Source organism: Suncus etruscus, chromosome 4, assembly GCF_024139225.1.
Source record: "Suncus etruscus isolate mSunEtr1 chromosome 4, mSunEtr1.pri.cur, whole genome shotgun sequence".
Lineage (NCBI taxonomy): Eukaryota > Metazoa > Chordata > Mammalia > Eulipotyphla > Soricidae > Suncus > Suncus etruscus.
The window spans coordinates 96,638,124-96,660,675 of record NC_064851.1 but is presented as its reverse complement, the minus strand read 5'-3'; the positions used below and the strand labels follow the sequence as shown (position 1 = coordinate 96,660,675).

Below are 22,552 nucleotides of genomic sequence, written 5' to 3'. Positions count from 1 at the left end.
TTCCTTCCTTCCTTCCTTCTTCCTTCCTTCCTTTCTCTTTCTCTCTTTTTCTCTCTCCTCTCTCTCCCTCCCTCCCTCTCTTTCTCTCCCTCTCTCCTTGAACACTATTTGAGAGCTTTCCCAGCCCCAGAGGTCCCCTTCCCCAGTGCCTACTATGCCCACCTGTTCGATGTGCATGTTCTCCAGGAGCGCGCTGTGCGGCTGCAGGACGGGCAGAGCCGTCTCATCCTCATCTTCATAGTAGCTACAAGTGCTCTTCCTGCGCTTTGCCTCCTCGACGGTAATGATCTGACATGAAGAAGACAAACCGAAAACTGATGCACTTGCTTTTTCTTCGCCTGTTAAAAAATGACCGCAGGTATACTCTCACCTTACTAGGTGAGCCTGCATTTAGCATATAACCTTACTAGCATGTAAACTGAACTGAGACTTTGAAAGAAATGGCTAAATTTCCAACTTCTGAATACAATCAGAACTAAATACAGGGCAACTGAGGCACATGTGCACAAATCCACAAAAATTTTCATTTGATCAGTTATTGAGTGAGAATTAGTATGGCTCTAGCAGCAATATGTACCAAACTAATCTCTGTCAACCTATACATAAACTAGAACTATTTAGGCATGCATCAGAAAGCAATTTGCATGTCTTCTGTAAATAAGAGAATTGAGAAGATGAGAATAGTTTTATTTATTTTTGTTTGGAAGCCACAGTCAGCGATGTTCAGGGGTTACTCTTAGCTCTGCCCTCGGCGATCACTACTAACTGGTCTTGGGGGAGCATATGGAATGCCAGAGATTGAATTTCCATAAGCCATGTGCAAGGCAAGTGCCCTTGCCACTTTATTATCACTCTAGTCGAGGGTAGTTTTTAAATCAAGTCTGCTAATACTTTCTCTTGACGTTGTGTTCAGCAACCTTTAAAACAACAAACAAACAAACAAACAAACAAACAAGCAAAACAAATAATCTATGGTACCAGCTACCAGGAGCAACACAAAAAAGAAACACAAAAAAGTTTTAGTTTAAAATCTATTGAAGTTAGGAATTTTTTAAAGTCTAGGAAACAAGATTTTCTCTTGAGAGAAACATGATTTGCAAATAATATATTTATCAGTTCCTTGTTAACCAGACTTGTAGATTACCAAAAATCAGTATCACCTGAAAATCTATTTTTGCCTCTCTTGACTGACAAGAATTCCTGGACATCAGGATTCATGATTTTGTACTTAAACATTTAAGTTACATAAAGTAAAAATCGCAGATAACACAGGGGCTCAGATTTCCAAATTCATAGGAATAGTTACAAAGCAACTGATGTCATCTAAGGCAAATTTAGAGTCAAGGAAATTAGCTTGAAAATTTAATCAGCTTTTCATATAGTATTTATGTAAAGAAAACAATGCCTAAGAATCACAAAATCAGCATTATAAGACATTAAATAAAGTACATGATTTTGACAAATTCCACATTTAACATTGGTAGCAATGAGGAATGAAAATGACCACAAATGAATTTCTGACTCCAAAAGGCAGGGGTAAACTATACCATATCCCTCTCCAATGAATAAAATACCTGCTCCCTCTGAAATGTCAGCACAGTCCTTTCTAATGAAGAAAGCATTTCAAAACAGTATTAGAATGGCATCTCTGAGGATTAACTGGCACATTTTTAGCCTCATGGATGCCAACATACCTTGACGAAAGGTTCTTGGTCTGGTCTGGCACAATAAAGAATCTGAATATCCAAGGGTAATCTTCGAAATCTCATGGCGACTAAGTGTAAATGCTTGTTCCCAGAGGAGGCTTTATTTTTCTCTCTCTGTCTCCACAGCACTGTTACTTGTGGCCACACTGAACTACAACTGTTTCTGTCGTGTCTAGTTTCCTGCACGATTAAGTTTCTGTTTCCCTCAGGAGAAGGTTCAACATTTTTTACAGGAACACGCCCAAATTAGGATTGAGAGTAGGCACACACTTCCCGCCAGGCAGAGCTCTAAATCTGTAAAATGACACTTTCACCTTTGAACAACTGATTACAAAACCCTTTTGTTCTGTGGGTGTGTGTGTTTTTTCTTTCCTTCCTTCTTTCTTTCATTTTTCTTAATTGTTTTCTGCTGAACCTGATTTTTCAAACCCTGCCATTTCAGAGTTGTTTTTATTTTTTACTAAGCACCTTCTCAAAAGCTAAGCCTCCATTTTAAACTTTTCTATGCTACTAGTCAATAGTTTAATCTCATAGAAGGAATAAAACAAACACTTTTGGAAGAACGTTCAATACTTGTACAGTGATAATATTTCACTTCAAAACCATGTAATGTTTGCTGTATTAAGGACTTTAAAAGAATGGGAGAAAAATCTGATTTATATGATGCTGAGAAAAATGTTCAAAACATCTGGCAAAGTATTTATTTTTAACCTGGTAGTGTATTATTATTAAAAAGCATAATATCCCTCCTCTTCCACACAGGTTATATGTTAAAGAGGTCTGAAAGAAATGTAGGGGCTGCAGAAGTAAGAAGGTACTTGTTTTGCAGGCAGCAAACCCCATTTCTATCCCTAGAAATTTCTATCCTTGCATATGGTGGAACAGCATATGACCTATCAAGCATCACCAAGGATCACTCCTAAGCACAGAACCAGGAATAGCCCTTAAAACTCATCCTTTTTCCCCTACCAAAAATAAATAAATAAATAAATAAATAAATAAATAAATAAATAAATAAATAAATAAATAAATAAAAGAAACACAGATCACTATTGATAAATTTTCAGTCTTCCTCCAAGATGGCCCTATAGCCTTGGGGACTCCTGAGAAAAGCAGGGTGTTATCTAGCTTATCTTATGTCAGTTATAAAGAAAACTTTGTCATATCCTTAGAAACCAGTCCTGGAACCAGATTGCCCTTTCAAGGGGACTACTTCCACAGAATCATCTGAATGTGTGCCAGGAAGACAATGTCTGCTTCAGAACCTGGCATTTCAGGACAGTTATTTTTTAAGGACTTTTCTATGTGATGCTATGGGGAATTTAGCCAGGTTCTGGGACACAAAGGTTCTCAGCCACCATCCTAAGTGGGTGAGGAGATGAGGAGATAACAATACCTAAAGGAATGCCATTACATTTGTGTGAAACAAATACCAGAGGTAGTAGTTCAAGGAGGTTGGCATCACCTATAATTCTGAGAATGCTCATTTTAAAAGGAAAAAAGGTCTTTCCTTTGAGAACAGCGAGTGGGTTGTAGGGAGACATCCAGATGACAGTACAGAAGGAACAGAGTTTGTTCTGACTCACTCCCATTATAATGGAGAACAAGGCAAGTTAAGACAAAGGAGGCTGGGAAAAGAGCAGAAGAGGAAAAATCATGATGCCAATTGAGGTGTGTGTGTTTGAAAAGGAGAGTGTTAGGGTCCTTGAGGGAAAAAAGTGCAAGTACACTGGTGATGGGTGTGGTATTGCAATTATGCGCAGTAGCAGTTCTGTAAATCACAGACCCTCAGTCAATAAAAAGTTACCAAAAACAAATAATCATGATTCCAGCACTTTCTAAAACCTTCTCTTAAACATCTTTTAAGAGCTTTGAAAAAAATAAAGATTCTTCATTCAGACCTATTGAACTAACATCAACAATGGTAAAAAGACTAAAAAGAAAAAAACAATTCAGTTAAGAAAATAAAATGCAAGGTAATGATGGCCTGGATGGATTGAGATAGATATAAGCAGTGAGTGCAATAATGATAAGACATATAATATGTTTGTTTACTTAAATAAGTCATATAAATCTTATTTGAAACTTTCAAGCATGATAGAGGGACCATCAAAATTAGTAATACTGCTAGAAGAAAATAACTAAATATTACCTATATCAATATATCAACTAAAGTGTGTGTAAAATAAAACCTCATAAGTTGTGAGATTCACCCCACATGCATATTTCTAACCCCATGGATCTGAAGAAACAGGTTAACAACGAAGGGTTAATCAACTAAGCCAGCCAGTAAAGAATCATGGAGTCACTGGCTTTTTGCCTCATGGTCTCTCTGCTTCAGCCAAAAGCCAGGACTGTGCTGAGTGAAGTAAGTCAGAGGGAGAGAGATAGACACAGAATAGTCTTACTCATCTGTGGGATTTAAGAAAAAGAAAAGACATTATTGTAATAATACCTTGAGACAACAGAGATGAGGACTGGAAGGATCGGCTCATGATATGAAGCTTAGCACAAAGAGTGGTGAGTATAGCCAGGAAAATAACTACACTAAGAACAATCATGACAATGTTAATGAGTGAATACAGGAATACAGGCAGGGAGAGGTAGAGGAGAGAGATGGAGGGCATTGGTGGTGGGAATGCTGCACTGGTGAAGGGGGAGTGTTCTTTTTATGACTGAAACCCAACTACAAACATGTTTGTAATCATGGTGCTTAAATAAAGATATTATTAAATATAAACTAATACCCATTTAACCAGGTGGGGCTGAGTGGAGTAGATCCAGGTGGGCTTTTACATATCAAAAGAAAAGGTTTATGAGAAAGAGGAAGATGGGGAACACCTTTGTTTTGGGTTAATAGCTGGGTGTTAGTTGTGTAATGCTAAAATGGAAATATCAGGGGCCTCTTAGAAGCATTACAAAAATCTACAAACAAAAAAAAGCAATAAATAAGATATAAACAAAAAACTAAAATAATTTTAAAACTTTATATATAAGACATGAAAACCTGGGCCCGGAGAGATAGAACAGCGGCGTTTACCTTGCAAGCAGCCGATCCAGGACCAAAGGTGGTTGGTTCAAATCGCGGTGTCCCATATGCCTCCCCCGCCCTCTGTGCCTGCCAGGAGTAACCCCTGAGTACCGCTGGGTGTGACCCCAAAACCAAAAAAAAAAAAAAAAGATATAAAAACCTGATATCTTTTATCATATTAAGTACAAATTGTAAAGAAGTGATAAATATTCCTTTGGGGCATGAGGACCAGGAGATACTATGATGGATAGGGTGACAGTTTTACATGCAGTCAATCCAGGTTCCACACCCTATGTCCCATAGGGTCCTCTGAGCACATCAGAAGTGATTCCTGAATGCAGAGCCAAATTCCTGAGAATTGCCAGGTGTGACCCCCAAAAAACAAAAAAGATCCCTAGAAGAAGGACTGATACAGAATAATATCACTTATATGTGATATTTAGAATAACTTAATGAAGAAATGGGAGTTGTCTCCAATACCCTTAGCCCCGAAGTATATATAGTGAAGAGAAAGAGAAACTGAGTAGAGGAAGAGAAACACGAATAGGAAAGAATGGGAATCAGGGCTAAGGGGTCTCAGGTGCATTGGTAGTGTTAACAGACCTAGTCAAGTCAAATGTAATAGAATCAAGAGACTCAAACTTAAAACAACCTAAACTTAAAATGGGCCTGTTTACAGGCAGGCTGGGGGAGGGGGGAGCAGAGGGTGGCTATAAGGGATATACTCTGGAAATATTGGTGGAGGGAGGTCAACACTGTTGGTGGGATTGGCCCTGATTCATTGTATGTCTGAAACCCAACTATGATGGACTTTGTAAATCACAAAAGTTTCAATAAAATAAAATAATGAATTCAGACAGACTGTACAGAGGTTAGGACACAAGCGTTGCATGTAACTGACATAGGATCATCTCTACTGCCATATGGTGACTCTCCGCAATGCCAGCATCATCAGCAGGGATGAACCTGGACGTACCAAAATGCTGCAGGGTATGACATGGTGACTCTTAAGCACTGTGCAGTATAAAAAGCACTGTGTCTTTCATCTGAAGCATTAAACTGAAGCATTTGGTTGGCTTAAAATGATCAAAGTGGGTCCTTCTACTACTCCGGGTAGTGTTTGGGGACCCCTCACTTAAAGAACTTAAATATATAAGTTTTAATCCATAATTAATTAAAATTATATGCATTAAAAAGATTCCTTTGGTAGCCGGCATGGACGGGCAGCTGGCAGGCCCCCCCATGGGCCAGCGGCCTCGTGGTCCAGCCTAGGGTACGGGGGATCGGATCTGGGTCACCCGACCCCCCTCCCCCCATTCCTCTGGATCTCCAGGTGGGTTCCAGGGAGGAGTTGATGGGGCACCCGGGGTTTTCCCCACTCCCAGGCCAGGCCGGGACAATGGCCTAGGGTGGGGCTTAGGGGGTGGAGTTTGATTTGGTGGGTGGCAGATAGCTACTTAGCTATACTCAGTCTGTCACTGGTAATTTCATACCAGTCTACATTTTGCAAACCTCGAGGGGGCCCCCCGCGTGAACACTTGCTCCTTCCAACCATCAGTACCCCAGATTTACCCTTCTTAACTTCAGTAACACATAGTTCTAATCTCTGACCTAAGACATACAGTATATCTAACAAATCCCAGAACTATTTAGAAGGACATAAATTGAACACATATATCTTTTGAATATTATATGGGTATTTTCTTTAGCTGATGTAACTCTCTATATATTCTTCTACCATGATGCTTCTATTCACTTTTCATCTTGTCTTTTCTTTGTAAGCTGTTCAGCAAGGATTGTTAGTGGAACTGTCCCTCAGTTTGATACCTATGATTGAACTATGTCATGGAAATTGCTGGTCTTGTTCCTATTGCCTCCAGATGCACCAATAACGCCCCATGGCATTGATTCTTGTTTGCATAGACACATTAAAATGGGAAAACACCATACATACAGATAAGTTCTTATCTAATAAATTTCAGTACAATGTACCTTACACCCTGAACATTGATATAATGACCTGGCACAGGCCTCAGAAGAATGGGCATCCTCCATTCACGCCGGAACCAGGCAAGCTAACTACGAAACATCCAAGGTCTTTTACAGCAACAGCTGGAAGCAGTCCTCTACAGGAAAGACACTACCAAGGGTCTGACATCGACCTCTTAAAAAGAGACTTCCGTTTACACTGAGAAGACTTGACAGTAACAATGACCTGCTCTACAGGACATGGTTCTCTCTAGTCCCCCTTAAGTGTGAGGTGAAACGAGAGGATGCTCTGCACCATCCTGACTGCAATATGGGATATGCAGACTCCAGGATCTTTAATACAGAAGCATGATACCAACAACAGAGACTATGTGAGGAATGGAGGTGTATTGCCACTACAGATGATGACTTGAATTGGACAAACTAATTTGCCTGGAGCCTAGAATCAGTCCTGTGCCAGGAAACTTCAGGGGTAAGGACTCCTTGTATTTAGACCATAATTTGTCTTTCCATGTCCCTTATGTTTTGGTGGGCCTATGCAAACAAATGCCACTTTAACACCATTTTTTACTATGTTCCCTTGACTCCAATTCTTAAGAAAAACAAGCCACTAAAACTTTTGATGTTAACTTAAACTAGTTAGCATGTGCATGGAACTAGAGAAATGTACTTTGCCCTCAATGTTTAAGGAGTTACATAAGTCTAATGTCTTTAGATTATATTGTGTGCTGCTAAGAAATAGTATGTACTACAACTGGGGATTTGAGGGACAAAGTAATTGTATTGTACAGGGGTTCAGTTTTGTTTCTATTAATGTTCTTTGGCTGAAAGTTCAAGGCTGGGATATCATCAATGGGACTACCGAGAATTCTGTTTATGGGTGATTGGGCTTCCACTGTAACTTTACCCTGTCCTCTTTCTTTGCATTTTTGTTGTCATAATTAAAAAATAAAAAATAGGGGCCAGGCGGTGGCGCTAAAGGTAAGGTGCCTGCCTTGCCTGCGCTAGCCTTGGACGGATCGCGGTTCGATCCCCCGGTGTCCCATATGGTCCCCCAAGCCAGGAGCAACTTCTGAGCGCATAGCCAGGAGTAACCCCTGAGCGTTATTGGGTGTGGCCCAAAAACAAAAACAAAAAAAAAAATTAAAGAAAAAAAAAAAAAAGAGTTCCTTTCTCTCACACACACACAAAAAAAGATTCCTTTGAAGCAAAGGGCAAAGGAAATGAGTATTATGTAGAAGAAAATAGACAAATATGTGTATATGTATGTAAAATGTATATGTACATATGTATGTGTGAATATAGATCCTATTTTCAGTAGTAATCAAAGAAAAATTTAAGTACTTAATTTATTTGCATTAAAATTAGTAAACAATTTTAGAAAAGGATACTAGTAATGATATTTCTACTGGTATAATGAGAAGGGTATTCTGATATTGTAGGCAAGTTCATTTGGAATTATTTTTTAAATTAGTGCACTACACCAAACAATGTACTTCCAGGAAACTAAGAATTAGAATATTATGCTTCTTAATGAGCGTGTAAAGAGCCTGTAGTTGTTCCAATGGCAGTATGCTTCAAGGTCGGAGAAACCCTGTATCTTTTCAGCCAAGGGAATTCCCTTTCTTATTTCTCCAATACTTACTGTGTCTATGTCAAAAAAAAAAAAAAATAGGCACAATATTTTTGTTGCTGTTGTGCTTTTTTGTTGTTGCTGGTTTGTTTGTTTTTTGCTTTGTTTTTTTTTCCTGTTTTGTTTTGGTTATGTTTTTCTTTTTTCCCCTTCTTCCTTTAAATAGATATTTATAACCTCTAGACAGGCTCCTCCCAGTACTTTTTCTTTTTTTTTCCCAAACAGAACCACATAACTTGAATTATCTTGTTCTGCCTCATAAATTGAGTGTGGGGGGGGGGGAATGGATGGTTCCAGGACCAAACAGTCATATGAATATTGAGTAGAAATAAAAAATGATCAGATTTAAATACCAAACCCAAAGTCAACAACAGAATCGATAATCTACAACAAGTTATACACAGAGGGGTCCAGTTATGTTAGCTGTCCAGGGATAAAGGAGGGAGATACAGGAGGCATGCTGGAAAAATGGGGTTGGGGAGAACAACCCTGATAGTGGGAATGCCCCAATTCATTGTCACTATGTACCTTAAATATTACTGTGAAAGACTCGTAATTCAATTTGTTCACAATAAAAATCTAAAGAAAATCTTATGCTTCTTTTTTTTTCTGCCACACCCATTTGATGCTCAGGAGTTACACCTGGCTAAGCACTCAGAAATTGCCCCTGGCTTGAGGGGACCATATGGGATGGTGGGGGATCGAACCGTGGTCCTTCCTTGGCTAGTGCTTGCAAGGCAGACACCTTACATCTAGCACCACCTCATCAGCCCCATCTTATGCTTCTTAATACTTGGGAAAATGCAAAGAAAATACTCTATTCCAAAAAATAGGAACTGTAGAATAAATTATAATTGAGATAAAAAAAATATTATGTAAAGGCTAAAAATGAGACTTTAAAATCCTTAATACAATTCCCAGAAGATCTCAGGTGAGAAAAGCCAGTATAACCAGAGCAAAATTCCATTTAAAATAAAAAAAGCAATATTCTTCCCCATCATGTTTTTTACCTAGAAAATAACCTAAAAAATATGAAAGTGGTCAAATAAACATAAAAAAACAAAAACTAAGTTAATATAGTTTGGTCTTTTTATACTGTCTGCATTGTACATTCTTTTTTTTTTTTTTTTTTTTGTTTTTGTTTTTGGGCCACACCCAATAACGCTCAGGGGTTACTCCTGGCTATGCGCTCAGAAGTTGCTCCTGGCTTGGGGGACCATATGGGACACCGGGGGATCGAACCGCGGTCCGTCCAAGGCTAGCTCAGGCAAGGCAGGCACCTTACCTTTAGCGCCACCGCCCGGCCCCTGCATTGTACATTCTTATAGTCTCCAAATCTACAATAAGCAGGTTTTACTTTGATAGTCATAAATTTTATTTAAAAACATCTTAAATGTTATAGCAATTTAATTATATAAATTAATTTTATTGTGTTTTGTGATATATTAATATACTAATTATGATTATTAAGAAAATGCAATTATCAATTAACTAACATTAGAAAACAAAAGATCAACTACAGACCATAGGGATGATGACTATGAAATAGTAACTGGTGGCTGGTCTGGCTGGGGGATGGTAAAGGAGATCCACTGAACTGAAGCAGACATAAATAAGAAGAATAGAGGTCATCCCTTCTCCCACCAAATAATAATCAAGATTCTGACCAGAAAGCCTGGCTAGCTATGATGATACAAAAGAACAATCTGGGATAATACCTATATTTCTGACATGGGTACTTAAAATGAGAATACAGTTAGAAAGGCAATTTTTATGGAAAGATGATGGGTTGTTCTGACAGACTTAGAATCAGACACCTGTTAGCATTTAGGAGAATGAACAATTTCTTCTCGATGCACAGAGAAGGAGCAGTGCTTCTGCAGTGGCTTTGTTTTAAATTAATGTCAATGCAGAGTTTGTTTCTGCAGGGAGGAGCTTACCCAGCATTTTTCTCATTGCACTTTGAACCCTTTTTAAGCGACAATAAGGCAGGGGTAAGGTAGTCAGGCCAGTTTGGTCACCTTTATCGCTGCTATCTTTTCTTTCCAAGTATCCTGAGTTTCAACAAAAGAACCAGTTGTTTAGAATAGGCTAACCCATTTCTATCCCTTTTTATCATCCATTTTCCATTGCAGGTCTAGATACTCTGGTACTTTCAAGACATACTTGTGCTCCTCTCTTTATCTTCAGTGGCTGGATGGGGAAGACTGAGGAACACTGCCCAAACTCTTCTCTCTAGATTCTGAAGGTAACATTTCTCCTCCAGAAGCATGTAACAAATAGCCTCTACTCCAGACAGTAGCTGAACTCTAGGTTTGATTAGTGAAAAAATGCAGAAGAAATTAAAGAAGGAAGATTCAGCTAATTTTATTTGAGCTTGTTTCAGAATAAATCAAGTTTCATGTGCAATCTAACCCTCATTGCAACCACAGAGTTTGGCAAAAAAAGAATGATCTCAGTAAGAAAATGTACCATTCCTGGCTTACTTTCAATCACAAATCTCATGGAGGCTTTTTGGATGGAAATGGCCACTTAAGGGCAAAATACAATTCGTTTGGGTTCCTTGACCAAAATACCAGTGTCACACTGATTCTACCCCAGGAAGTAGTGCCCATGGGGCCATTAAGGAGGCCAAGAGTAATAGCTTGGGAAAGAAAGATGGGTGGCAGAGGCAAGTGTAGGAATCAGCAGCATATAGCATGAAAAGTGATGAATGCATACAAGGAAGATGTAACAAATATGAGAACATAAGACAATTCTCCCAGGGAAGGCCACAAATAACAGACAACTGGCCAGAGACAGAAGTGATATAAAATGTCAGAGAAAATACCTTATAGTATTTTCAATTAGTGTTTTCAAATGAAGAACTTACAAATAATACAAATGTGAAAATAAGAAAACTGCTGAGCAGTATAGTCCAGAGTTATGAATCATGGTCTGTGGGAGAACAGGAGGAGTAATTCTGCTGGAAAGATTCCTGGAAGTGACTTAATACCCTGAAGGACAAGAAGAATTAACCTCAGAAAACTGTGCATGGATTAAAGCAATAGTATAAAGTAGTTTGCCTGTGTACAGCAGACCTAAATTCAACCCCTGGCATCAAATATTTTCACTCTAAGAACTGCTGAGAATGATCCCTGAGTGCAGAGATAGGAGTAACCCCTGAACATTTCTTGGCATACACTTACTTCCCCCACTACCTCCCAAAAAGAAAAGGCTGTCCTCTAACATTTGGTTGGAAAGGAATAAGAAAAGGAAAAGTGGTGCCGGAGAGCTAGCATGGAGGTAAGGCATTTGCCTTTTATACAGAAGGATGGTGGTTCGAATCCCAGCATCCCATAGGGTCCCCTGAGTCTGCCAGGGTGATTTCTGAGGGTAGAGCCAGGAGTAACCCCTGAGTGCTGCCAGGTGTGACCCCATGCAACAAAAAAATAAAAAGGAAAAGTGAGAGCAAATGCAATGAAAGGACCTGCCATTCTAGAGAGATTATGCCTAAGAGGAAGGTTTTTTCTTCCTTGGACATACAAATCTGGAAAGATTCCAACCTTAAAATATTCATTTGTCCACTTAATAAATCTGAAACCAGACTGCTGCAGGAAAATAAAAATCACCTATAGGGCTAAAAATGTGACTCAAAAGTCCTGGCTTTAATTCTCAGAATCACTTGATCCCTGTGCTGCCACTAGACAGTGTCTTCAACTATTAACACCAACAGAATCAGTCCTGATTACAGGCTTCAGTGTACCACAGGAGGCCATGATGAGGCAGCTAACACTAAGCAACCACAATTCAAAGTTCCTATATATATTTTCCTAGTCTTGGTAGTTAATATTTTATATCTCTCTATAATCTCTCTAGCTCCTTTGCTTCTGAGAAGTTCCATCTTTCTGCTTCAAATGACTGGAAATGCCTAAAGTTGCTACTACTCAATTTATATTTAAGTTGTACAGCTCCTGGGGCTGGCGAGACAGCACGGAGGTAAGGTGTTTGCCTTCCATGCAGAAGGACGGTGGTTTGAACCCCGGCATCCCATATGGTCTCCCGTGCCTGCCTGGGATGATTTCTGAGTAGAGCCAGGAGTAACCCCTGAACACTGCCGGGTCTGACCCCCCCCAAAAAAAAACAAAAAAAAGTTGTACAGCTCCTACTTCTTTCTAACATGAAGCCACCCAATCCAGCTTCTACCCTTACATTTCTTGCAGAATCTTGTCAATTTACTTGCTTAAATATTCCTCTCATTCCACTATCAATCCCATCTTCTTTTTTATCACTCCTATTGACTTCATCCAAAAGGTTAAAATATTTCAATTATGAGGACAAACTTTTTCCTTTAGTTCTTCTTTGAGCTTACCATGCCATCTATTTTTTGTTTGTTTGTTTGTTTGGAAAGTTTGGCAATATGTATCTTTTTCAGCATTTACATCTGTCTCTGTGCTCAAGGATCAGTCTTGGCAGTGCTTGATGGTGGGGATAACACTGGTGTCAGCCACATTCAGGGCAAGCAAGCACTTTAACTTCTGTACTCTCTACAGTCCCACTGTCTGATTTTTATTCTCCAAAAACAAATCAGTTACTTAACTTCCCTCCCTGGGCAATACACTCTCTCTCCCTCCCTGAACCAATAGGACCTAATATTTTAATCTATTACTATAATCAAATTGCTTTTGCTACCATCTGAAACAGTCCAGAGTCAAAGAGACAGTACAGTAAATAGGGTGCTTGCCTTGTTCAAAGTTGACTCACGCTTGACATCTGGACCTTGAGCTTGCCAGGAATGATTCTTGAATACAGATCCAGGATTAAATCCTGAGCACTGACTGTAACATGTAGCAAAAACAAAACAAAAACTCCCCTCCTTTGGTGTCTAAGCCATGATTTTATACTCCCTTCCTCTTTTCTGGCAGTTTATTCTAAATCACTGTTGTGTCTGTATTTAGCTCTTTCATGCTGGTATCCTATGCTGTTCTGAACCCTGTTCCCTTTCCCACTGTACATACTCTCCGGAACTTAAATTTTGCTTATTGTTTCTAAAAAATATATCATTAGTTATTTTTCCTGTTATATTTTCAGTTGTCTCTCAGACCGTCTATAGGTCCCTCAAATTTAGGACATATCCAGCATGCAGAGCATTTTCTACCATAACACATCATCTTTTCTACTCCACTACACCTTCAGTTTCCTCTTTAAAAACCCTAATCTCAACATCTGCCCTCATTTTCACATGTAATTAATTACTTACAATGTCCTACATATTCTACCTTCATCTTACAAAAATTCTGTTTTCTCTATGCTTGGTGCTACTCATTCAGCAGTCACATTCTCTCAATACAGATATTTCTAATCAAGAGCCTCTTACAGTCTTTTTAAGTTCAAGAGATAAGACACTTCTTTGAATGCTGCAACTATGGCTATTGCTCTAATTTTGAATCCCCCAGCACCATAAATGGGGCTTCTGACACTGCCAGGGATCACTTGAACACCCAATTCCCCATCTCCCAACATATCTTACCCATTGTACCCTTAGTATGAGAAGGCCTTATTTAGTCATCAAAATTATGAATAGGATTTTTGAACAACATTTAGAAGCTTGCATAAAGAAGTATAAAGAGCTAGAGTGATAGTACAGTAGTAGGGTGCTTGCCTTACATGTGGCTAAACCCAGGTTTGATCTTTAGTACCCCATATGGTTGGTTCCTTGAGCAGCACCAGGAGTGATCATTGAGTTCAGAGTGAGCCCTGAGCATTGCTGTATGTGGTCCAAAGACAAAACAAAAAGAATATAAACAGGTCTTTGATATAATTCTGTAAAAAAGTAGTGAAATGACTAGATTGTAAATATGTCAGAGACTTCATGCTATGCCTGCCACTATACCTAAAGAACTTACTATGATTTCTGACAGTATAATGATAAATGAACAAATAGATAAACTTTTTGGAAGATGAGTACAGCTAAAATATGTGGCATGGATTGAAAATGGAAGGGTCAGTGAAGGTAAATCAGTAAAATATTGTAAAAATAAGTATATAGGGGGCTAGAGAGATAGTACAAGAGGTAGGATATTTGCCCTGAATCTAGTCAAACTGAGTTTCAGCTCCCAAAACCTCGTATGCCCTACCCGCTCTTTTCCCTGAACAGAGTCAGGAGTAATCCCTGAACACAGCTGGGTGTGATCTAACACAACAAAAAAGGTATAGAACATCAGTGAGGAATTATTATAGGAAAAAGATTCAAAAGGTATTCCTGATACAGTATATAAAATAAGGGGAAAGAAAGAGCAGATAACGCGGAGACTAATCAACCATTAATCAAAATGAAAATTTCGTGGAACAGAATAAAAACTCTGATGAGAGGTTTGCTTAGAGAAGATCCTGATATCTGGAGGATATGTCTGGACAGCATGTGGGTAAAGTATGCAGGGGAGAAGCAAGGAAAGGCTTAGGAATGGTCAGTGAAGAGGTGCTTAGTTAATAGGGGACAAAGATAATTTGATGTCCTTTATGAGTGATGAAGTAGAACATGAAAAAAAAAACCCATGAAAATGGCAAGGAAAATAGTGAGCAAAAAAAAAAAAAAAGGAAAGGAGTAAAAATGGTAAAAAGAATATGAAGTGAAGATGGAACGTGGTGCTTTGTAAGCAGCATGAATTAGCAAGTTTGGGCATATTCATCTGTCAAATTCAGAGGTAAATTCACTTGATGATGACAACTAGGAAGGTTGATAGTGACCTAAGAGGAGGGAATTTCAATGATGAATGATGATTGGAAAATAAGCTGGATAGCAAAATGGCACAAGGGCAGTAAGAAAATTGGAGATTATGAGGACGACTCAACTTTTTCAAAATGTTTGAAGGTGAGATAAAGGAGGGTGACAGGTAAAAACCAAGAAAAAGATTAAGTTAAAGTAAAGCTTTTTCCTTAAAAAAAAAAAAAACAACCTTGGTGAAAGATAAGAATAAAGGATTCGGGGCCGGGAAGGTGGCGCTAGAGGTAAGGTGTCTGCCTTACAAGCGCTAGCGTAGGATGGACCTCGGTTCGATCCCCAGCGTCCCATATGGTCTCCCCAAGCCAGGGGCGATTTCTGAGCTCATAGCCAGGAGTAACCCCTGAGCGTCAAACGGGCGCCAGGGGCAATTTCTGAGCTCATAGCCAGGAGTAACCCCTGAGCGTCAAACGGGTGTGGCCCAAAAACCAAAAAAAAAAAAAAAAAAAAAAAAGAATAAAGGATTCTTCATGTCAAAAATAAGTAGTGCAATTAACTGGAAAAATTAACAGAGAAACAGGTGAGGTTTGATAAATGTTATCTTATTGTCCCTCCTTGTGAAGTGAAAAAGAAGGCTAGTCTTGGAAATTTCTGAGAGATGAACTTATCCATATGTTTAGAAAGAGTGATAGAAAAGCAAGAACTAGGTAGCAAAAGCTACATAAAAGGTTTGTAAGCATGGCTGAGGATCTAGATGGATTCACAAGAGGATTTGGATGGATTCACAAGTCATGTACTGTAGTGGCATCATTGTTCTAGATAAAAAGGTTATAGGGTGTTTAGACAGAAAATGTGAGTGTGATTTCAACCTGAAATTCAGTCAAGTTAGATGAGGAAAGATAAGGAAAAAGATAGAACTCAAGAATCCCAATAAGAGTATTGCTACAGTCATTAAGCATCTGTCTAAAATAGGCTAATTGGAGTTCAAGAGAAAGTCAGAACAGACAAAAGAATCAGACACAAGATAAACCCATATCAAGGAAGAAAAGGCCAGGTAGTGGGAAAGAGCAGATATATTCTCCTTATTTTCCTTCTTTGATCTCTCAATTACCTATATGTTCCCCTGTAAGCTTCTCAAGCACAGAAAGTCTTAGACTTTATTTTATTTTCAGGTACTGCAAAATATAGGTGTGATATATATGCTAACCTGACTGAATACAAAGGAAAAATAAAAACAAAGATTTACAAACAACTTATTAACTAAAGAAGCTAAGAATTTTTTATTTATTATACATATATTTAAGTACAACAAAGTAGGTTTTTTTTTGGGGGGGGGAGGACACACTTGGCAGGGCTCAGGATTACTCCTAGCTCTAAGCTTAGAAATTATTCCTGGCAGGGCCGAAGAGATGGCATGAAGGTCAGGTGTTTGCCTTGCATGCTGAAGGACTGTCGTTCGAATCCCAGCCTCCCATATGGTCTCCTGAGCTTGCCAGAAACGATTTCTGAGTGCAGAGCCAGGAATAACCCCTGAGCACTCCTGAGTGTGACAAAAAAAAAAAAAAGAAAGAAAAGAAAAAAAGAAATTAGTCCTGGCAATAATGGTCCTTTCTCAGGAGACCATATAGGATGCCAGGGATCAATTCCAAGTAAGACGCACGCAAGGTAAATACCCTACCTTCCACATTGCTATCACTCTGCCCCATAGCAAATCAGTTTTAAGAAACTTGCTTAAAGAAAAGTGAAAGGTGAGAAAGAAAGGAAACACGTACAAGAGATAAAATGGGCTTTTCCACAGGAAATAAGCACACCCCCCCAAAAAAAAAAACAACAGAAAAGCAAGCAAGCAAGCTACGTGTTCTAGGGAGAGAATGTATTTGAAGAGCAAGTAAAGTGCTTTATATTTAAAGTTACTAAAAATGATTTAAAAGGAGTAACCTTTCATAAGCACAATAACTATGTGAAAAAGAACAAAGCCATGCTTATTATTCTTGTGTTTTCTAAGGCTATTTATCTTCTCTAATGGCAGAACTGAGTAGATAATTTCGATGGGTCAAAAAAGCAAAAGTATCTTGCCTTTTATCAAAAAAGTTTGCTGACTTTGTTTACCCACTTTGGAAACACTGGTCTTGGATGATCAGAATGAACTATGCTTTGTGGGTTGTGGCAGTAAAGAGCTCTCTCTCTCTCTCTCTCTTCTCTCTCTCTCTCTCTCTCTCTCACACACACACACACACACACACACACACAGTCACATGTTTGACAGAAGCCTCTAGGCCCTCTTGTCTGCTTACCTCCCAGCTCTTGGTGGTTGGCTCACTGAAGAAGTTGTCAATCATATTCAGTTCTTCCTTTTCTACCACCACAAAGCCTTGCTCTTTTGCATCTTTCCCATAGACATCAGGAGACCACTGAACAAAGAATGTGTACAAGTGATCCACCCTGAAAAACATAGTCGTAAGTGTTAATGCCAAATCTATTTTCCTGGCAAATATTAGTAGTGGTTCGACTTGTCCATTCATCTTTATCCTGCTTGGCAAATACGTGTGTATTGAGAAATTTGCCACTGTGAGGATAATCTCTACAAGTGCATTCCAAACTTGAAAAAAAGTTATCTAGTGAAAACTGCGGACTTTGGGAAGTGGTCTTTGAATTTGAGGTAAAGTATTAGGAAATGGGGCCCGGAGAGATAGCACAGCGGTGTTTGCCTTGCAAGCAGCCGATCCAGGACCAAAGGTGGTTGGTTCGAATCCCGGTGTCCCATATGGTCCCCGTGCCTGCCAGGAGCTATTTCTGAGCAGACAGAAAGGAGTAACCCCTGAGCACCGCCGGGTGTGGCCCAAAAACCAAAAAAAAAAAAAAAAAAAAAAAAAAGTATTAGGAAATGGGACAAAAAATTTTAAAACAATGATATATTTATATGAAATGTTTTCTCCTCATTGGGACTTGGTTTATTAGACCACTGCATTCATAAAAAATTAACATGAAGTTTTATCTAGCAACAATGATAAAAACATTCTAATGATATTAATAATTTTAATAAAACATCTTGAAAATCAATCCAGATAACTCTAGTCATGGTTTTTTTTTTAAATGCAAGAAGTTTCATTTTATTTCATTTGTTGTTTATTTGGAGGCATGCTGGGAAGGTAACTTGAAAATTAGAGACAGGGCTATATTTTTATAGGTAAGGAGATTATACTTGATGCTTGAAGGCTCCTCAGCTGAAAGATAATATAATTAAAATGTCATCAAGACAATATATATATAAAATGTCATCAAGACAACCTGTTTACTGAAACATGTATATGTAATACTCAAAAAGGCAAGAATCATCTGTTTTATTCATTCTTTTATCTTCTAGCAAGGTGCTTGACAAATACTTGTTAAAAATGAATATAAAAGCGATTATTATCTGACTTTTTTTACCATACACCAATTTTATTGACATAGAATATAATTTACTTCCAATTTCTCTGTTTTTTTATACAAACTATTTTATACAAACATATCGATATTAGTTTTAAGGCCACACTCAAACATAGTGGTGCTCAGGGCTTACTCCTGGTTCTGTGCATGGGGATAATTTTTGGCAGGACCATATTGACCATATAGAGTGCCTGGAACACAATGCAGGTTGGACATGTGCAAAGCAACCTTCTTAGATACAAGATTCTTTTTCTTTTTCTTTTTTTCTTTTTGAATTTTTGGGCCACACCCGGCGGTGCTCAGGGGTTACTCCTGGCTGTCTGCTCAGAAATAGCTCCTGGCAGGCACGGGGGACCATATGGGACACCGGGATTCGAACCAACCACCTTTGGTCCTGGATTGGCTGCTTGCAAGGCAAACGCCGCTGTGCTATCTTTCCGGCCCTAGATACAAGATTCTAAAGTTCTCTGGTCACAGCCCACTTACTACTGGTTACCCATTGTGGAGAGGGGATGATCTGTAGAGTCAAAAAATTTTAACACCTTTTCTAATTATGGCATGGTAATTTCAATTTGAGGCTACTTTTTGGAACATGTTAATTGATTGCTAATTAAATATTATTATATAATACTTTATTAAAATTAAATATATGTCCCCCTACACCAATGGCAAAAATCTATTTTTAATTGAAAAAAACATCAACTAAAACCTTGGTTAAGTTTGCCAGCCTGTCCTGAAAAGTTTAGACATGCTAGTTCTATAGCTAGTGAGAAGTATTTCCTCTATTTACACATTTTATTGATTCTTTTTCTCTGGAGATCTCTGCCTAACACAATAGATTATTCCAAGATACTTATCAGGAAACTGATCAAAAATAGTTATCTCTGGAGATGAAGTAATGTATCTTACATAATGTCTAGTGTTCATCTCAATTTTTTTGTTTTACTTTTAGGGCCGTACCTGGTGATTCTCAGGGTTTACTCCTAGCTCTGCACTCAAAAATCATTCCTTGCAATGCTCAGGGAATGTATGGGGTGCCAGGAATCAAACTCAGGTTGTCAACCACATTATCTGGCCTTTTTTTGGGGGCCACACCCAGCGGTGCTCAGGGGTGACTCCTGGCTGTCTGCTCAGAAATAGCTCCTGGCAGACACGGGGGACACCGGGATTCGAACCAACCACCTTTGGTCCTGGATCGGCTGCTTGCAAGGCAAACACCACTATGCTATCTCTCCGGGCCCTATCTGGCCCTTTTTAACTTTTGTAATAAATACTAAATAATAAAAAGCATATAATGAAAAATTTCCTTCTGATGAAAATTCCTGACCATCACATTCTTTGTTCACTCTTTTTCCCTATAAGTAACATACTTCATTAATTTATGTGCTTTTGGTACTGTCATAAACATCAATATAAATGAAAATAAATATACTTATTTTTTGCTTCTACAAAAAGGTGATTCTATTTTACTGTGTATTTTACACTTGACAATAAATTTCAAATGTCATTCCTCATTACTAGAGGTGACTTCCTCGTACTTTTATAGCTACATGATATTTTTTCCTTAGTTTTTGTTAACTATCCTCATTGTTGTTATAAAGACTGTGTTGTTAAAAACAATACCATAATGAATAACTTCGGATGTGAGTCATTCCACACATGTCCAGGAATAGCAACATGATATATTCCCCAGAAGTGGGATTGTATTATCAAAGGAGTGGTTCTCTTATCACTTTGTTAGGTAATAATATGCCACCTATTTTTTAGACTCAATATCATTCTTTTATTTTTCTACTAGCAATATGTATAGTCACTTGATTCTTCAAACTACTTTATGGTTTTATATTTGACATATAAATACAAAGTATAAAATTTCCTACTAAAATTAACTTAGAAATCATGACATTAACTGCCACTCTGAGAGGTTTTGTTGAATTGTAGGTTGAACATTCCACAGTCCCTAGAGGGGGAGGGGAACCCCATATCCTCTATCCAGGTAGAATACAAAAAGCTGGTCTGGTAGCAATTCTCCACAATAAATAATCAACACAGATTGAGAGTTTTAGCAGGCAAGAAGCTCATACAGCAAGCTGTTCACCCACAAGCCAGTCACTCCACAACATGGAACCACAAGCCTAGATAGGAGCACGAAGCTCAACCCTCCTGACTAGCATTTATTGAGATAAAAAACTATGCCCCACCTCCCAAAGGGAGGGAAAAAAGCAAACTGAAAAGGTGATGGGAAAACAAAACCAACGGAAACCAATTAAGATATATTTGGGAATTATTTCAAAGGAAGCCAATTGAGATACATGAGGACAAATTCAAATGCCTCTATTTACAAAGTTTGATAAATATATGCATTTCTTACTTTTTGTTCTATAACATTTCAGATTTAGCACATATAACAGTATTTTATAAAATAATTTTTATTATTAAAATTTTTATTTTATTTTATAATTTTTATTATTAAAATTTTGTTATTTATAACATGAATTACAAATCTTTCACAGGTCCATAGTGATTGAATCAGGGGTATTCCCACCACCAGTGTTGTCCTCCCTCCACCCCAGTTCCCAGCATTCCCCCTGCGCTGCCCCTCTGTGTATAGCTTGTTGAAGATTGACGATCGATTCTGTTGTCATTGACTTTGGGTTTGGTGTTTAAGTCTGATCCTTTTTTTATATCTACTTAATGTTCATATGACTGTTTGGTTCTGGTACCATTCATTTTTCCCCCTCAATTTATGAAGCAGAACAAGATGATTCAAATTATGTAGTTCTGTTTTAAAAAAAAGAAAATAAAGAGAAAAAAAAACAAACAAAATTGTGAAGCATCTATCTATAGGTTATAAATATCAATTTAAAAAAAAGGGAAAAAAGAAGAAAAACGTAACAAAAATACAAAAAACCAAAAACCTACAACAAAAGCAAAATAAACAAAAAAAAAAGAAAAATCAAACAAAAGACCAAAACCAGCAACTACAAAAGAGCACCACAGCAACAAATATAACAACCAAATGATAACCATGAGAACAAAAGAAAAAAAAAAGAAAAAAGGAAGGAGGGCTGGTGTGGCAAGGTATTTTATGTTTTTGTTTTTGCATTGGCACAGTAAATATTGGGGAAATTAGAAAAGGAATTCCCTTGGCCTAAAAGATACAGGGTTTCTCTGCCCTTGAAACATACTACAGGCTCCATACAAGCTCCTTTTCACACCCCAAGGACTTTTTATGGTGCCAGGAAACTTTCCACTCAGTTGTGGCTGATAGAATCAGGTCTCTAACTAGAGACCTTGGTATTTTCACAAGTCATAAGATGAAGCCTAGGATAGGGTCTTCCTTCACAATTCTAGCAATTCTGTTCCATCACTGATATAACTGTATTTTTAGTAATTAAAATTTTATTTTGGTGTTGGGATACACCTGGCTGTGCTCAGAGATTACTCCTGTATTTGTGCTTACTTCTGGCTTTGAGCTTAGGGATCACTTCTGGTGGTGCTCACGGGCCCATATAGAGTATCAGGATTGACTTGTGCAATGCAATCTGCTGCATATCTAATGCAATCGCAAGTGCAATCTGCTGTGCTATCTCTCCAGACCCCATAATTATATTCTGGAATAGAACTGAGAAGCAATTATGCTTTAGTCTCACTTTCAGTGAAGGGGGTATTTATTATAATGTATATACATACAGAATAAATATCTTCTTAATTATTTGTTAATTTGAAAGTGAGAGAGTAAAATGGTCCTTGAGAACTGGGGCTTGCTTGACCTTGGCATGCTAGCCTCAGTGTAGCTGGAGTAGGTCTAACATTCACAAGTAGATCTTGGTAATTAGTTAAACATAAACAATTTCATAGACATCAACATCAGATGAAGGCATTCTATGAAAGAAAGGGGGAGGGAATAAAAAAGGCCACTCTATGATCATGAGTAATCAAGACAAACTACAAGACTAATCTAAGGTTCATAATATGAACACAAACAAAACCCTGAACACTGTCCAATCACAGAAAAATCAAAATCTAATGGCTACTATGTCTTTCCAGTCCTCCCTCTTTGT

At 38.2% G+C, this 22,552-nt stretch overlaps 1 protein-coding gene across 4 annotated transcripts in view; it reads right to left on the bottom strand.

Moving 5' to 3' along the window:
- Nucleotides 1-22,552, bottom strand: part of NCOA7 (nuclear receptor coactivator 7) — a 168,473-nt gene that overhangs the window by 10,421 nt on the left and 135,500 nt on the right. For 3 of the 4 annotated variants that reach the window (XM_049771097.1, XM_049771100.1, XM_049771098.1), the window contains 2 exons: nucleotides 17,354-17,501; nucleotides 163-288 (listed from right to left, as the gene is read on the bottom strand). In XM_049771097.1, coding sequence (XP_049627054.1) covers nucleotides 163-288; nucleotides 17,354-17,501 — 274 coding nt within the window. Of the gene's footprint in view, nucleotides 1-162; nucleotides 289-1,694; nucleotides 1,770-17,353; nucleotides 17,502-22,552 lie in introns of those variants that run through there. The other variant, XM_049771101.1, reaches the window with a different exon arrangement.